We start from the raw sequence: 17,541 nt of genomic DNA on the forward strand, positions 1-17,541 counted from the left end.
CTTCCCATCCTTTACCCACAAGGGAGGGGGCCTCAGTGCAGATAGCATTGCCAAAGGGTGTTGAGAAAAATATTCCTTTCTCTCTCGTAGACTTCTATGGGACACCCTTTTTTGTGGCTTGTTTCGACTCCTTGGCTGACTTTCTGAAGGTACGTAAAGCCTTCTCACTTCCCTTGATTTGTGTTTATTGTTAAGGGAAAACTGACCAGTCCATCAGACTATCAGTGCTGAGAAACTGTCTCTCTTTATGGATTTTTACAACTGTGTATATCATCCTAAATTGAAGAGTCGTTTTATGATACTTTGTATCCTTACCTTTTATTCTTCAATGTGACCAGGATGGGCTGGTGGCAGTGGATGTGTTCCTACTATGTTTTGAAGTTTTTACCCATTGCCTTTTGCATTTACTGCAAATGGCTACACACCAGGTTTGCCAGTAATCACGCAATATTATTCTTTGGCCTTCTTCCTGACCGCTCATGGACATAGTTACCTGATATGGAATACACCTTCATGGGGAACGCTGCTACCTTTGCAGGCTAATGGGTGGCCTGGGTGTGTGACTGGATGTGGGGTCTGGGACTGTCTGGTTCCAGTTCACATCCTCGTGCCTGAATGTCTGTTGCTGGGTAGAATGTGTGGCTAGTGGCTATCCATGATTGGATAGCCACTCCCTGTTTGAATGCTTCAGATCCTTACCAATGATGGACCAGAGCGATATGTGTCTGTCTTCTTAGTATTCAGAAGTGTCCCTGGACCAACCAGTGGACTGACAAGCTCCCTCCTGGGCTACCTTGATGCAGCCATCACTGTTCTGAGCACAAGTTTGGAACTTGGAGGATCTTCAGAGTGTACTACAAGATGCCTGCTCCTGCCCTTTCAGCCTTCCTGCATCAACAGAAGCCACGCAGCACCTGATCCTTTGTTCGTCCATTTAAGATTGACTGTCAACACCTTACAGTGATGACTCCCGTTGCAATCTGTCTTCTTTGCGGTGTCATGATTTCACCTGCTCTGCAGAAGTCTTCCTCTTTCCATCACCTGGGTGTTCATCTCGAAGGTACCTGGAATCGAGATCTAAGCACCGCAACCAACTGAAACTAAATCCAGCGTCCGAAAGTGACCTCTGCATCGGCAGCCCTTGGGCCTTCCTTGACTGCACCAAGCACTGAAGACTTGTGTCACCAACGGATCCCAGAGTCTCATCAGGTCTCAGGAGAAAATAGTCAGGGGGTACGTTAACATACCTGTTTCTGCACCCCATTTTTCAAAGGGTAACATGGGTGTAAATTCCTGTCCTAATCTCACTCTGTCCTGACTTTGATTGGTAGAAACCTGGTCAAGGATCCCTCACTAGGCCTATTCTAGTGTATTGGATTTAGTGATTACTTAACAGATCTTTACTTTTTGGAATTTTGAATTATAACCACTTTCATTGTCCAGTCACATAGTAGAGCTGAAGCCCCCTAACTATCTTAGTGCAGTACTTCCTTAGTGCTAGGGAACTGTACTGTGGTTACACTTAAGTGTTTTATACTGAACTTGCGCATGTGCATACTTACCAGTTTTTACTGGTGACAGAAAGCATTTAATTCAATCTTCTAATGGTGAATTTATAGATCTTTTATATAGTTAGTATTTGAATATATTTAACTAGAAGTTTTATTTCCTTAGTGTGTATTTTAAAGAATTATTCCAATAAATCTTTGTCTATTTTTGCACTTACCTATGTAACTGGAATCATTGGTGTGGACTCATTGTAGCCCTAGACCACTCTCACATCCTTCCTGAGACTCAACCTGGACTACTCAGCTACCTGCCTTGATTGGGATTAGCTAGACTTAATTCTCTTTCCTCTTCACCATAATAGGTTGGCCTCTGGAAATCCACCTCAGGGTTGATTTTGGAAATCATCTTAACATGGGGCTCCCAGACTTGACCACTCCACCTCCTCACTACCTTCCTCCAAACTAGCATTGAACAATCTTAAATGTTAACCTCAACCATTCCTCACTGGTTTTGGTGGAGGAGGCTGCCTTGGTTCTCACAGTCGGTGAATGGAACCTGAGTCTTGCATGTTGTTTTTTGTCTGCTTTGCCCTCCACACTCTAACTGATACACCCTGCTGCAGGAAGTTGCTCAACGTCTATCAAAGAGATAGACCTAGAGCTGGTGCCTGCATGGCACTATATTCTTGTACCGAGTTTAAGGCGCATCCTACATCTGCCGCTGCAAAACTGAACCTGCTCGAGGACAATGTCAGAATTCTGGCCTTTGCAACAGGCCCTTAATCTCTAGACTTTCAGGACTGGTTGGTAACCTTGGACCTCCCGTGTCTAGTTTCACGTGCCTATTCACGGAAACACCAGCTGTTTCTGAGGTTTGTGGTAGGCAACACCCTGTACCAGTTTGCAGTTCTGCCTTTTGGCCTCTCATCGCCCTCAAGGATTTTCACCAAACTGTTGACACTGGTGACCACTCATCTCGGGGGGATTAGATTCTCTGCTTTCCCTACCTGGATAATTGGCTGATACGCGCCCACATCCCAGAGTCCTCTAGAGCACATGCTCACCACAGGCCACCTGCTACATAATTTGGACTTTTATATTTCAAAATATGACACCTCTCTCATCTTCCCAAGGACGTATTTCCAACATCTTTCAAATGGCCCAGCTATTGTACTTGATCCCTGGCCGTTGCCTGCTGCCTTTCTCAACCTTCCGGACCTCCTGGACTTCTGCATCTTTGTGGTTCACATTGTGTCTCTTCAATGGCTGCTTCACTGTCAGGGCCCCAGATTCAGGGCTGCATGAAGGATCATTTGCTGGTCACGAAGATGTCACAGGACCTTGTGTGTTCGGTCCTCTGGATAAGTCTTCTTCCTTACTGGATTGATTGCACTCTGTCCCCAGGTTGAACATTTTGCTCTAGTAATTGTGAGAAACCAAAAGGTGTTTCACCCGCTAGTCCCCATGGATCTCTCTCTCTCAAGTGGCTAGGGCACAGCCATCGCCTTTGGATCCAGTCCCTGGGGGTGTGCCAGTGCGGGCGGGTCACCTGGGTGAGGGGTCTTCTGGGAGTGGGACACTGGATGGCAAGACGCGGTATCCCCCCCGTAACACCTTTACCCCATCCTACCAGGTAGGATATGCGGGACCTCCACCCCTGCTCCCCCACACTCCTTTCCTTTCACAAACACTTTCACACGGACAGCTCGCTCTGGGAGAAAACACTCACTCCTGAGAAGTGTACCTGACATGTCCTGCTACTGTGGTCAGGCGAAGTCAGGCAATTACTGACAATCACTCACACCTGACTTTCATTAAACTTTCCCACACGGATAAAAGGCAGAGCACGAGAGCACCCTCTGAGCAAGACAAAGCACACACAGGAACAGCAGTTTAGAGTCGGCAGCTGAAGGAGGGGAGAAAGAAGGCAAACCAAGACGGGTTCGCAAGGAGAGAAATACTCTTGACCTTTCTGAAAAACCCTGATAAGAAAGGAACTTTGGTGCTTATTTGTTGTGACAGGCCCTCTGAAGTAAGAGACTGTTAAGGAAAAGAAGCTTTGGCAAAAGGCCCGGATACCTCTGCTTTGAACTGTATCCTTGTGGCAGAGAAGCCAGAGTGTGTGCGAAGCTCGAACGTGCCGCCTTGCCCCATGCTGAAAACGTGGGGAAGGGAACCCAACTGCTCAACTGTCCTGACATACTGTTTCTTGAACACTTTTCCTTTTTTGCATACACTATTGTTCCACACCATTTTGTATTTAGAAGTAAGGACTGGCAATAGGTTTCTCCAGCATGGGGTCTGGCATGGATTCACATGCTCATGAATATTTCCCGTCGTCAGGCCGGGAATCCTCAGTATAGAAAAAATCAGTATCAGTTTCGTTTCTGATCTGTCTTTCTTAGTAACCAATCAATGGTCTCTGGGTCATACTGTCCCCAGCCAATGACTGCCCTCACCCTAAGCCCCGCCCCTGGCAGCCATCCTCAGATTTTTACCGCATGTTCAAGTGTTGGGAGTCCTCGTGCTGTAGCTCTCGAGCTTTTGCTGCGTTTTCGCGCTTTTTTCAGGAGATTTTCTCATTTTTCGGTTAAATAGAGCCTCAAGCTCCACCGTGTCTACATCCGATCAACGGGGATCCGTTTCGGAGTTTCTACGCCCCTCAAGGGTGAAGATTTTGTCGAGTTACGCTTTTGGAGGATTCCAGAAGTTCCGAGGCCTACCCCGGTCATGGCCCAGGAGAAAGGAAGCTCGACGCCCGGGAAACTATTCAGGACCTGCCCTGGATGCCAGCTTCAGAACGTTTTCAAGGAGGACGAGCATTCGTTAGGCCTCTACTGTCTCCATGAGGACAAGACGCACAAGGAGAAGGACTGCGCGTTTTGTGGGAACATGTCGGAGCGGACCATGAAGGATCGCCACCTCCGTCTCGCCAACTGGCTGGAAGGAAAGAGCCCGCCAGGCGAGAAGAAGAAAAAGAAGTCAGAGCAGTCTTCTGAGTCCTGTGAGGGTGCCCAGGCGATGGGGGCCCAACAAAAGGCTAAGCACCACGAGTCCGCGGGCACCGGGAGCGCCGAACGGTCGGGCTCCTTGGCTGCCAGGCAGGGCGCACTCTCCCCGGTGCCTTCATCCATGAGCCAATGCTCTGGCTCGGGTAAGAGGAAGTCCGAGAACCTGGTGAAGCTTCTGGAGAGGCCCCGGTCGATCTCGAAGATTCCGGCAGAGGGGGAGCGAGGCTCGGACCCTCCCCCCAAGGTGAAGGCCCCAGGCGTACAGAAGGTGACGTCGGCCTTAATTCACCCTGCTAAGACCTCGATTGAGGATGTTGCCACGGCCCTGGCTCAGCCTGTGGAGGCTACACCAGTGGAGGCGCCCTCAGGAGCCAGAGTCTCCCTGCCACCGCGGAGGGAGTCTTCTTTCAGGCCCATCGAGAAGACCCCCACGAAGTCCTCGTTGGAAAGGGTGGGGGAGGGGCTGGTGGCCAGCGTGGATACGGACACGACCTCTGAAGGGGAGCTCATCCAAGTCGTGGAAGAGGCCCAGCCCATCGGGAAGGATCCTGACGAGGGGGACGACGAGAGCGACGGTGTCGCAGACGAGGCTCCTCTAGAGCCCTCCCTCCCGTTGTTTCCGGCGCCGCAGGACTCCTCGGTGGCCATTTTGTCAGTCATTCAGTCCTTATGCTCGGAGATGAGGACTAGGTTGCCCCTTCCCCCGACGGAGGTACCTGAGCCAGACCCGACGGGGGAACAAGAGCCAGGACCTTCGGAGAGTCCACCGCTTAAGAGGAGAAGGACGCATCCTAGGCCACCTCTCCCGCCTCTGCGGCCTTCTCTGCCTTCCCCCCGGTCTACTACCCACGGGGATGATACAGGCATGGACACGACTACGACCGGTACGGATGACGACGGAGGCGACAACGGGACGTGTCCCCTGTCGCCCCCTGCCCGGGCGTCCCCGCCCGACGAGATTGGATCCTTCCATGCCATGATTTCCAGGGCATCCAAGCTCTTCCAGCTCTGCCCCGAAGAAAAGAAGGAAGGGTTCCTTTACCAACGGCGCGAGGCTAAAAGGAAAACGGTCCTCGCCGTACCTCTTCTTGATGACATCTGGGATGAGGGGCTCGCCCTCCTCAAGAACCCTGCCACGGCGCTTGCAAAGAGGGACCGGTACGAGAAGAAGTACTGGGTCCCCGACGCTGCCCCCTTGTGCCTTTGGGCGCAACCTACCCCGGATTTGGTCGTTTCGGCGGCGTCCAAGAAGAAAGCAGGGGGGGCATCGGCCTCGACTTCAACCTCCCCGCCGGACGGCGAGGGTAGGAAGCTGGATGCGATGGGATGACGGGTCATCTCATCTGCAGCGACGACCATCAAGGAGGCCAACGCCCTGGCCATCGTATCCCGCTACAACAGGGAGTTGTGGTTCAAGATCGCCCCTCTGTTGGACTTCCTTCCGGACGCCAAGAGGACCGAGGCCCTGGAAATCTTACAGGAAGGTGAGATTGCTTCGGACCACGCCATTACAGTGGCTACGGACATCGCAGACACCGGTTTCCGTCAGTTGGGCAACGGCGTTTGCCTGAGACGGCGAGGATGGCTCAAGAAGACGGATTTCCGCCAGGACGTACAGACCAAGGTTTTGGACATGCCCTTCGATGGGAACAACCTGTTTGTCAATGCGGTTTATGAGTCCCTTCAGGCGATCAAGACGGACACGGAGATGGCCCGTGCACTGGGTGTGCTCCAACAGCGACGGCCGTCCTTTCGGAGCTCCGGAGGCAGACAGGGTGCCTCCAGGGGAGCCGGCAGTAGCTCCTCTACGTACCGTCAAGCGGCAAGATCTTCGTCGCAGGAGGCCTACAGGGGACGCGGCAAGTCAGGTGGATCCCGCCGTCGTCGCCAAGGTGGTCAAGGAGGCAAGGATTCTCCATCAACTTTCCAAAATCCCACCTGGTCCCGTCGCAAGTCGCCCTGTTTCTGGAGCACAGCTCGACACAGTGGCGCAACGGGCCTCTCCGTCGGAGGAAAGGATGATCAGGACCATCCTGTGAAAGGTGCAACGTCTGCTGGCCACGGACGTGGCCAGAGTGAGGTCTATCAAGTCCCTCCTCGGAATGATGTCCTCCTGCATTTATCTTGTGCGCCACTGCAGACTTCGGATGCGACCCTTGCAAGAATTCCTCGACACCCACTGGATCCAGTCGACGGGCAGCTTCGAGGACAGGATCCCGCTCGACGAAGCATTCCATCAAGCGATACGATGGTGGGGTTCCCGCTCTCCTCTGACGGCAGGAACAGGTTTCCTAGCCCCGGCCCACCAGGTGAAGGTGATGACGATGCCTCCCTGGAAGGTTGGGGAGCGCACACCGGGGATCTCCACGCGAGAGGTCTTTGGCTCCCGGAGGAGAAGACACTCCACATCAACATCTTGGAGCTCCGTGCAGTGTTCCGGGCCCTCAGGTCTTTCCTCCCATCCCTCAAGGGCAAGGTGGTGAGGATCTTCACCGACAACACCACCACAATGTTTTACATTCAGAAGCAGGGCGGAACCAGATCCCCTGCCCTATCCAAAGAAGCCCAGGATCTGTGGCATTGGGCCGTCGTCCAAGGGATGTTTCTGGTACCCTTTCATCTGGCAGGGATAAAAAACACCATCGCCGACTCGCTCAGCAGAGAGCTGCGCTCGCCACGAGTGGGAACTGCGCCAGGATTAAGTGGATCGACTCTTCTGACGATGGGGCGAACCCCAGATCGACCTCTTCACGACGGCGGCGAACTCCAAGTGCCGGAGGTTCGCCAGCTGGTTTCCCCAGCCGAGGAGCATGGGCGATGCTTTCTCATTCCCCTGGGATGGCCTGTTCCTTTATGCGTTCCCGCCGTTGCCGTGACTACTCCGGCTCGTCAACCAGCTCAAGAGGTCCCGGTGCAGGATGATCCTCGTCGCACCGGCATGGCCCAGACGGATCTGGTTCCCGGACCTTCTGGACTTGTCAGCGTCCACACCAGTCAAGCTGCCGACGGACGCAGATCTTCTCTCCAGAGAAGGATGCGTCATTCTTCATCACGAACCAGGGTCGCTGAACTTGCAGGCCTGGCTCCTGCAGCACTAGAGTTTGGAGGGTACGACATCCCGGCCGACTGCAGAGAGGTTTTTGCAAAGGCCAGGGCATCCTCAACTCTCAAGTGCTACGGACATAAATGGAAGAGGTTCTCTGTCTGGTGCCGTGCACAGATTAACCCTCTGCGGATTACGGCTCCTCAAGTATTGCCGTACCTACTGTCCTTGGCCAAGGCTGGCCTTTCTCACGCTTCCATCAAGGTGCATCTGGCTGCCATCTCACGTTACACCAGAACTACAGGACGGGCGTCCTTGTGGTCTCATCAGCTGGCGAAGGAATTTATGAAAGGACTGTTCGGATCGTTCCCGCCGATGAAGGCCCCTGCCCCGGCGTGGGAGCTCAACGTGGTGCTGACTAGGCTCATGGGGGCCCCATTCGAGCCTATGCATTCAGTGCCGTTGAAGTTTCTGTCGTGGAAGACAGCATTCCTTGTGGCTATCACCTCTGCACGACGAGTGGGAGAGATCCAGGCCCTATCTTGCAAGCCTCCATACTTGACTTTTCACGACACGAGGGTGGTGCTGAGGACACACCCCTCCTTCATGCCCAAGGTGCCGTCGGACTTCCACCTCAACGAGCCCTTGGTGTTGCCAGTTTTCTTCCCGTCGCCGGCTGAGAGGACTCTGCACTCACTAGATGTAGCTAGAGCGCTGAAGTTCTACGTGGACCGCACGAAAAGTTTTCGGAAGACATCACAGCTGTTTGTGAACTTTGGACCTGTGAATCAAGGGAAGACTCTCTCGAAGACTTCCTTTTCCAGATGGCTCTCCGGCTGCATCATGCACTGTCACCGGTTGGCAAACCGACCGTTGCCAGGCCGTCCGAGAACCCATTCGACCAGGGCGATCGCTGCTACCACAGCGTTCCTGTCTGGTGTGCCCCTGCTCGACATCTGCAGGGCTGCTACGTGGAGGTCGACGCACACCTTCACAAGATTCTACTGCGTCGACCGGGATTCCAGGGAGGAGTCCAGAGTCGGCCAGGCAGTGCTGCGCAACGTGTTCGCCTAAGGGGAGCCTGGTGAGGAGGTAAGAGTTGCTTAATGTTGAGTTGTTGTATTGCTTGATATTGAGCCTTTTTGCCACCTCCCGTGGTTGTGCATGTGTATACTGCTATGTATTCTTATATTCATGAGCATGTGAATCCATGCCTGACCCCATGCTGGAGAACAACAGTTACAGGTAAGTAACTTGTTCCTTATTAGTATAGGCCCTTTTATTTTGACAGACTCGACTAGGATTGTGTTATTATTATTTAATGGTAGTAGCTTGCTCCCATCTTTTAGGTTTAGATAGGCGTTCAACCAACCCATTGAAGTTCAATAAACACCCTTGAACTGTTATCACTTGTCTGTCTTCACTGTTTGATACTATGCCTTCCTTAAATAATACAAATAAACTTTAATATGTCTCATCTGGGTTATTAGATTTTTGAGGATATGCCTGGCGTGGTAATATTTTGCTCACACTGCCTAACTGAGATTTTCTACTGAAATGTGTATTATTGGACTGCTCCGTTCGATTTAGGTAATGCTTTGGTACCCATCCAAACAAGTTCTATAGTTGAAGAAATGTATGCAGAAGATGAAATAACATCATATGTTTGTGATCATGCACCATTTGTATTGGTCTACGGTCTTATGAAGGGTTGCATTCTGAGAGCAGATTTGTAGGATAGTCTCTGAACGTAGTTGGTGGTTGGTGGATGGCCAAGATGCATCGCGAAGCAATGTTGTTTGGCCATCACAAAGATGGAGGGGACTCAAAATGGTAGTTTGTATTCTTAGAGCCTTGCAGTTTTATGAAGGTCACAACATTCACAAAACAATGATTAATTACGCTGATGAGCAGACATGTAGTTACTGAAGAGCATATTTTATTTCTTTTTTTCTCTTTTCTTTTTGAAATAAGGAATTTGATAGATTGATAGACAGGGCTGATTGCTTCTAAGCAATGTTTATTTTGATATTGCAGGAAAGAGCAGCCATCCCTGATCTTGGAAGTCCTCGAGAGGTTGTCGGAACTTAAAAGATTTGATATGGCGGTAATGTTTATGACAGAGTCTGAAAAGAAAAGTAGGTGGTCAGTGCCTTTTCCTACCTTGCTTAATTTTTATTCTGACATTGAAACTCCATATTGTCTCTCAAGGTTGTGTGATTTTTCTCATTTGTCTTGTACTTTTGCCATTCTTTCGATTCTTCTTCTCCCTCGTATTTTTAATGCCTCTATCCAAAACTTAAAAGGAGCTAAAAGCTCAGAGAAGCAGTAGAAATAACCGCTATACCAGACAGGCACACATTCCTGCACCCTCCATGCTCCCATGCTTCACTGACTGGCCTGCTGTGCGTCTCACCTCTTTGGTACTTCCCCCTTATCATCAGACATGGTTTGGTTGCACAAGTTTACTTACATAAATACTCAGGAAAAAGGACATCAAGACTTTCAGATACTGGATAGGGACCCTCAGAATCCAACCTCGGTCATTGATATTCGCTATGCTCGACCCCTCCATTTTGCCTCTCCTTTGCCATAGGGCTCAGACTCTGTCCCCTCTCCTAGTTTCATCCAGAAATCTTATCAGTTCCAGCCCAGGTAATTTCAGGCAATCTCCTTATAACACCTAAACCACAAACCAGAAATGTCAAAATTATGAAATGCCAGCTCGTTGGGTTTGGGTATTTTCCATCATCTTACCCAAAGCCGACCCTCTTCTATTTGATTTGCCCGTTCAGTTGCCAAGCCCACATTTTGGGAGGGATAAGACCACTCGCTTGAATTTACATTTTTACACATTTCAATTTTGCTTTTAACACAAGCATTAGTGCTGCCTTCAACGGATCCTTTTTTCATCCTTTAAACGCCTCTTATGTTGTTCCGCACTCTATCATGATGCTTGAAACAATCCACTCTGCCTCTGACTCCCCGGTCATGTTGTCTGCTTCTAAAAAAGACCAGCTGTCTGAAGTTCTTTCCCTTACCTCTCATAGGAAAGAGCATGTTGGTGCTAGGTGCACTGATTTACGCTAGGAGTCCATGGGCTCCTATGATCGGCCCTGCACAATTTCAACTAAAGAATTGGCCCCATCGTTAAGGAGTCCAATACCTAAGGGCAATGTGAACAAAATTCATATAGGCCGTGGGGTTGTCAGTCCCAATAAAAACCATCAGGCAAACAGCATGGACGCATTTATTTCTACCCTACCAGTAACTCCGAGTGGGGTGGATAGGACCGCCAAGGTAACCCATGAGTCCTTCTAGCCTCTGGAAATAACAGAGGTGCTACCTCTGACCATGTAAACACCCGCCCCTCGCCTGGAGAGGGCTGCTACATTCCCCATTGCTTCTCCCTCCGCTCAATCAGAGAATTTGGAGTTGAATTCCATCCTTGAGTCCTTGAGTCCTTGAGCTTATGGAAATATACCCTTATAAAGGAATTGAATAGCTGTGAGTCTTCTGAGGACTTTGACGCATGGTTAGTGTCTCTTGACGTTTCCTTCTTTGAGAAAAGTGCTCAAGCAGCCAATGTTCCACCTGAGAGCCTGCTGCCCATTAGCAAAGAGAACCGTTGATTTCAGACAGACCCGCCTTTAAAGGAAGCTGATAATCATGCATATTCAACTGGGGCCCTGCGCATTGGAATTAGTCCCGAGCCGCGGTCTCGTCGGATAGAAGTTCCACCATCCTCCCCTTCATCAGCTAATAAGTCACCACAGAATCACAGCATTGTTCCGCCGGAGCCTGTCAATTTTCCTGCAAAGGGACGTTTCCCTCGTCAGCATGAGCCCATGAATCCGAGAAGGGCAGACTCAAGGTCTTTGCCGTGGGAAAATCCAACATGTTAATACCTGAGGATAAAGCCATCAAAGCTCTGGTTTTGGATAAACGAAACTTCATCATTACTAATGTTCCGAAACCCCTTAAGAGTGAACCCGGAGACGCACTTTGGAACAAAGTTCTTGCCTGGCTTCGTGCAAGATCGGGGCCGGGGTAGTGTGTTCCTCTGATTTGAAATTCTTGCGCCAGAGTGAACTGGTTAATTGGTGTGCCCAAGAGGACAGAGACTGCATCGTGGTGGGGTGTGGAGCCTGCACCCTGCCTATGTACCTGACCCTGTGCAAATATCTGCCCATGGGCTCCACAAACCTTGGTCTTATAGTCTGACCTCGCTTAATTACCTCAGTAGTAAAGTTTCTATCCAGTACTACTTTTATTTGTCCTGCTATAAATGGTCTGTTTTGAGGTTTTCCATTTATGTATTGTCTGTATGGTATGTCTCTTTTGGAAGTGCTTTGAGGCCTATGGGCATAAGGCACTATATAAGAATTCTAAATAAATAAAGAAATAATGTCCCCCGTGGTGACTTCCAAGGAAGGTGGACCTTCATGCTTGGCTGTTAAGAGGCTAAAGTATAAGGAGTGGCACTTTTCTGACGACATCCTGTGTGGAACTGCTTCTTTACGCTCAGTGGCCTGCAGGCAGTCGCCATGAGTTTTCAACTTGGTTTTGGGAGAAAGGTCTGGAACCTTGAGCCTGTCCAGCATCCGCTGTTCTGGATTTTTCTGTTTTCTTTTTCCAGGACATGCCATCAGATTGGCACTGTAAAGGGCCACCTGTCTGTCATTTCGGTCTTTAATGGACCTCTTAGCAGGGCTTGTATTTCGGGATCCATGCTATTGTGCAGTTTCTGTGGTTTTTAGCCAGCTTCCCCCACACCAGTTTGTCGTTCATGCATGGTATTTGAATTTAGTGTTATCTTTTCTTATGGGAACCCTGAGCTCCAACATTGCACTTCTGTAATACTGCTCCCTCTTAAGGTGATTTTCCTGGTGGCCATCACTTCCGCAAAATGTGTGTGTGAGCTCCAGGCTCTGTGTGGGTAACCTCCATACTTGCTATACTATAAGGGGAAGGTGACTTTGAGCGGAGCCATTCTTCCTGCCCAAGGGTTTGTCAGAGTTTCGCCTCTAACAGAGATCTTCTTGTATTTTACCTTCCACCTCATCCCTCGAAGATGGACGAGACAGCCCGTTGAGTGGACCCTTTGCAGGCCCTCTGCTTCTATATCTCCAGTGCCCATGCAAGCTGGGCTATTACTTAACAGACACTGTCCAGATAAGCCGTCCTCTGCATCTTTGAATGCTATGATCTGGCTGGAAGGGATTTGCCTGATGGTCCCAAGACTCATTCCACCAGAGGTCTAGCTTCCACCTCTGTCCTGTCGACGGACAGAGGTGGCAAATATTACTGCCTTCTGAGAATTCTCCAGAGTTTGCAGGTGTAGGTGGTGGTTACTTACTCTCCTCCAGATTTTTCTGTACAGCTGTAGGAGTCCATCTTAGATGAGGAATCTGTTAGATGAGGAATCTGTGGGAAGAAGGAATCCATTAGAATAACAAATTACGTACCTGTCGGTAATATACATTGAAATAGCTTAGTCTTTCCGCCAACAGATTCTTCATCACCCTCCAAACCTGCCTCTTGAGGCCAATAGCTCGTACACCTAATCTATTCTGGGGCCCCTCAGCTGCTGGGTGGTTTAGAAAAGGGCAGAATTGAGGTCATGGGGTGCTGCAACTCGATTTATACTTGCCCCATCATCACGTCCGGCATCAGTGCGCACAATGGCACAGGGCGAAGCTGATACAGAGTCACACTGTGCTCCCTAGTGTCTGAAAGTTTCCAAACTCAGCTGGCACTGGAAAGAGAATGTCGAAGATAAGGAATCTAAGTGGAAAGACTCCATCAGAAAGAACATTACCGAGAGGTACATATTTAGTTCTTTGATTCCATTGTTCCCTTTATCAGGGAAAATTTAGAAAGAGCCATCCGTGAGATGACTGAGAATTATAAATAGCTAAACGCATAGATTGTGCACACGTTGGTACTGTATTTAACTCAGAAATGTTCTATATTTAATTATAATGATGAACTGACCTGATCTATTATGCCTCTTGTCCACAGCTGCTCGTACCTTGTTCAGCCACATAGAGATGTCTGGAGAAATGGCTTCTTCCATTATAAATGTAAAGAAAAGATATGGCCTTTGAGCTAAACGTCTCAATGACTCTGGAGTACCATCTGCAGCCATGCTCTGTGAAGTGTAACACGCGTGTGGTCCCGGAGGAAGCGCAATGCCAAGATACGCGAAGACTCAACCGGCAAGAACACACAAGTTACCCCAACAAGTGGCAAAAATCTTATTTTCAGTAAGATTATGGGACAATTTAGACTTGTTAACTGCACAAAAACTATAATAAAAGTTCTGTATTTTTAAATAATGCTTATTTCAAATTCTTCAATTTCACGAGCAAACGACATGGTGCTTTGTGGGAGAGGTACAGTATATGTTCAAATAAAAATGAAGCTCGGATTCCTGGAGATGCTGTAGATATACAGTATGTTCGGGGAATTGAATGTTTTACTTTCAATGCCATGAGAATTCCTTCCTTCCTCATCTTTGTAATAACTCCATCCAGAGATAGGCTAAGAAAAGCTGAAAAGAGCCCCCGGGGGGAGGGAACGAAGTAAATATTTTATGACCTGCTTTTACACCCTGTCGTAGAGGCTGCTGTCAAGGGATCAGTGCTTACTTTGGGCCGGTGCTTGCCTGGGCTGAGCCCTGAGACTATTCTTAACTTCCCACAAGCGTTCTTCAGTTGGCATTGATAAAATCTGCTCTCTGTATTTTCTCGCATCTTTTATTAATTTGTTATATTATCACTGTCGGGGCGGTTCAACGTGTGTGCAGTCTCTGCCGCCAAGTGCCTGGCTCATTGTTATTCACTGTTATTCAATTAATGAAACTGATGAGCAGGGCTGACACTGTTGCACACTGGCACCCTCTAATCCAATGTTCATTAATTTATTGATGGTGATGGCATTTGCGCTGACCACGCCCAGGCACGGTTTATGTCAACTACATCATACACGTTGATATGGTGCAGGACTGGGTATGAACTATGCGATAAAGGTGTGACCGGCATCCTGTGCTACCAAAGAGGTGGGAGCAGGGCTCCTTCCCGGTATGCCCAGTCCCTGGCCTAGTGCTTTCTCTTAACTTTGTGCTGGCAAAGAGTGCAGAAGTACAGAAGGGTGCAGGCTCAGTGAATGTAAAACCTAGCATACCCAATCAGTGCTGCACAGTCACTGCCACTGGCAGCTAGGGAGGACAGAGGACTGGGGGCACCACCATGCAAGATCAGGGAACTAGTCTCGCTGCTGAGTGTGTGGAAAAAGCCACAGTTATCGAATTGTGATAATACAATATAGAGTGCACTCCTTCTCTTTGGCTGTGGAATACATGGACCACGCTTAGATTTGACTCTTAAGACATTGTTACTAAAGCAGCAGCTTTGTAGTTTTAGTAACATTGAAAAATACACACGTACCTAATCATTGAGAATTTGATAGATCTGTTTGTGTCACTACACAACAGTCTAGTTAGCTACACAGCCGATTTGACAGCGAGTTCGCAGCCTATCATGCTCCAGTCTCATGGACGTTTTTAGTAAGTTTCACTATTTGTGCTACGATTGTATGTTTTATTTGAATTGTGGGCTAGTTTTAGAACAGTACATTTTACAGGGCTAGATTGTACCGGTTTTGACTAGTAAGTGGAAGCTTCAGACATCCTTGAGAATGTTGCATATTAATGCAGGGGACAAACTTAAGATCTTTGCTTCTAAAGTGATGTTGGCTCCTAAAATTAGTTTTCCCATTCTTGATTTAATCATTGATGGAAAAACAAGACCGTGTGTCTTACTGAAACATGGTTTTCAGCAACTTTTCTGACACCTCCATCCGATCTTGTTCCCATGGCCTGTAAGAGTTTGCTCAATTCTCATCAAAACAGAATGGGCAGTGGTGTAGTGAAGATATATATGAGCAAGATTTGTCTGTAAGCCAATTTCGGGCTCTCCATTATCCTGATTGGAATTTCAACTATCCAACCCCACTTAGTCTCAAAAGTTGTTTGTTCACATACTTGCGTAGACTACAGAGGAGAACTGCAACTGGCTGAAACAGAACTTCTTCTCTTAGTCGACTTCAATTTTTGTTGTGACCATAGCCAAGACTCTGACACAGCGGAACTGATCTTGGAATTTTTCTATATATCAAGTATGTCACACACTTTGCTGCGCATACTTTTAACCAATTCCTTTCCACAATTACAGATTTGCGCGTAGCAACTCCTCTTTGTATAAATGGTATGACCATACATGCATTTCATGGTGCATGTGAGTAAAAGCGCTTGCTTTGAAACAAAATGCTCATATGAGACCAGCACATGTGCTTTGAATACTCATTAAAGATCTAGCTACTAACAATACTTTGGTTTCCCCTATGGCATGTTGGGGAATCTTCAGACCCAGATATCAGACTTGCAAATTTCAATCAAAGTAATTTGGTTCTCATTAATGCCTCTATTGTTTTAGCAAAGTAGCAAAGCATACAAAAGTCACATACAAGGTCCAAAATTCATATACACAGCAGATTTGTCGCCAGCATCGTGCATTAAAGAAATTATAAAGAAAATGGAAAAACTGTTATGCGCCACATCTAAAAGTTCAGTTGGACTGCCAGAACCGACGTGCTTCATCGTTTTCTGCTGCTCCAACCGTGTGGATTGGGCATTGTGGATTGTGGCTTTAAGGAAAACAAGGCCTACCCCCTTTAAAAACCCTCGTTAGCGCGCGCAGAGTTTCGAGCAGAGTATCAATCTGCAGCAGGGGGCGGTGGGCCCTCCGCTCGGCATTCAGAACATCTGTCACCCGATAGTGAGGTAGGCAGCAGACTTTTGATGACATTATTGTGTGCAATCTGCTGAACATTTCAACTGAGCATCCCTGACATTTGTATCTACTTTAGGAAAAGCTTCCTCTGTCTTTCTACTATACGTATAAAATGGAGGAAGACCCCGACCAATGCTGCCTAAGGAGCCATGTTAAAAAAAAAAAACATGACTCCGAAACAACCTTTCAATTTGAATACTCCCACCTCCATACCTATGGTGGGGAGTCCACTTGATCTCGCTGCTCCTCTGGGTCTCACCTACCCCCCGCCTAAAACCAGCAATATGGGACATATATCGCAAACATTACCAGTATCACCAAACTTACATAAGAACTTAAGACATTTAGCAGCAACAGGCAGCAGCTCACCTCCATCGCTGCTCGCGGCCTCGATGCCGTCAGCGCTGCTCACCCCGCCAGGATCGGTGGGAGGAGCCCTCGTACCAGCAGAGCAAGCTCGGTCCATTCCATCTGCCAGCGCCCCATTATCGTTTCGGGGAGCGGCCCGAACTGCGAGTGGATCGGAGGGCGGCAGCGTAGGCGAATGGAAATTATCCAGTTCTTCAACAGGAGTCATCCACCGCTCTCAGCCGAGAGAGTCAAGACACGCAGATCTCTACGGTTCTAATGACGCCAATGGGAACTGCCTCAGCGGCACGAATTCCCCCGGATCACCTGACCTTGGGCCAGCTCAACAACTACCCCATCGATTCTGATGCGCACCAAGGATACAACGGAGTATCTCCTAAACTGACCATAATGGCCATGGTAATCCATCGCCTGAGGAGGCACCTTAAAAAAAAAAATGCTCCAGAAAAAGCTGACCTCACAGAAAAAACATCAGTCCCTCCTGCTGCATCATTTATTTCCAGTGATGCAATTGTCACAACAACTTCTCAGCCTTCTGTCGAAACACAGAGGCAGATTCTAGATCCAGTATCTGAAGAGATCTCGGGCCTAGATCCACCTATGGGACACCCAAATCAAAGTGTTCCCTATACACTCAACTCAGACTCAGATTCTGAGCAGTAATCCATTTTGTCTGACATCAGCAACCCAAAATCCAATTTTCATATAAATAAGAAAAGAATACAGTACAAAAAAAGAGGCAATGCCAAATCTAA

The 17,541-nt window shown here is 48.6% G+C and overlaps 1 protein-coding gene across 4 annotated transcripts in view; it reads left to right on the plus strand.

Annotated features, from left to right (window-relative positions):
• The window catches only part of RPAP3 (RNA polymerase II associated protein 3), a 280,511-nt gene extending 266,608 nt beyond the window's left edge, over positions 1-13,903 (plus strand). For 2 of the 4 annotated variants that reach the window (XM_069629862.1, XM_069629863.1), the window contains exons 16-17: positions 9,600-9,707; positions 13,587-13,903. In XM_069629862.1, coding sequence (XP_069485963.1) covers positions 9,600-9,707; positions 13,587-13,677 — 199 coding nt within the window. In that variant the 3' untranslated portion in view covers positions 13,678-13,903. The remainder of the gene's footprint in view (positions 1-9,599; positions 9,708-13,586) is intronic. The other 2 variants (XM_069629864.1, XM_069629865.1) reach the window with 1 other exon arrangement.
• Positions 13,904-17,541: the final 3,638 nt, after the last annotated feature.

This window comes from Ambystoma mexicanum, chromosome 12 (assembly GCF_040938575.1).
Source record: "Ambystoma mexicanum isolate Mex_15411 chromosome 12, UKY_AmexF1_1, whole genome shotgun sequence".
In the NCBI taxonomy this organism is placed as follows: domain Eukaryota; kingdom Metazoa; phylum Chordata; class Amphibia; order Caudata; family Ambystomatidae; genus Ambystoma; species Ambystoma mexicanum.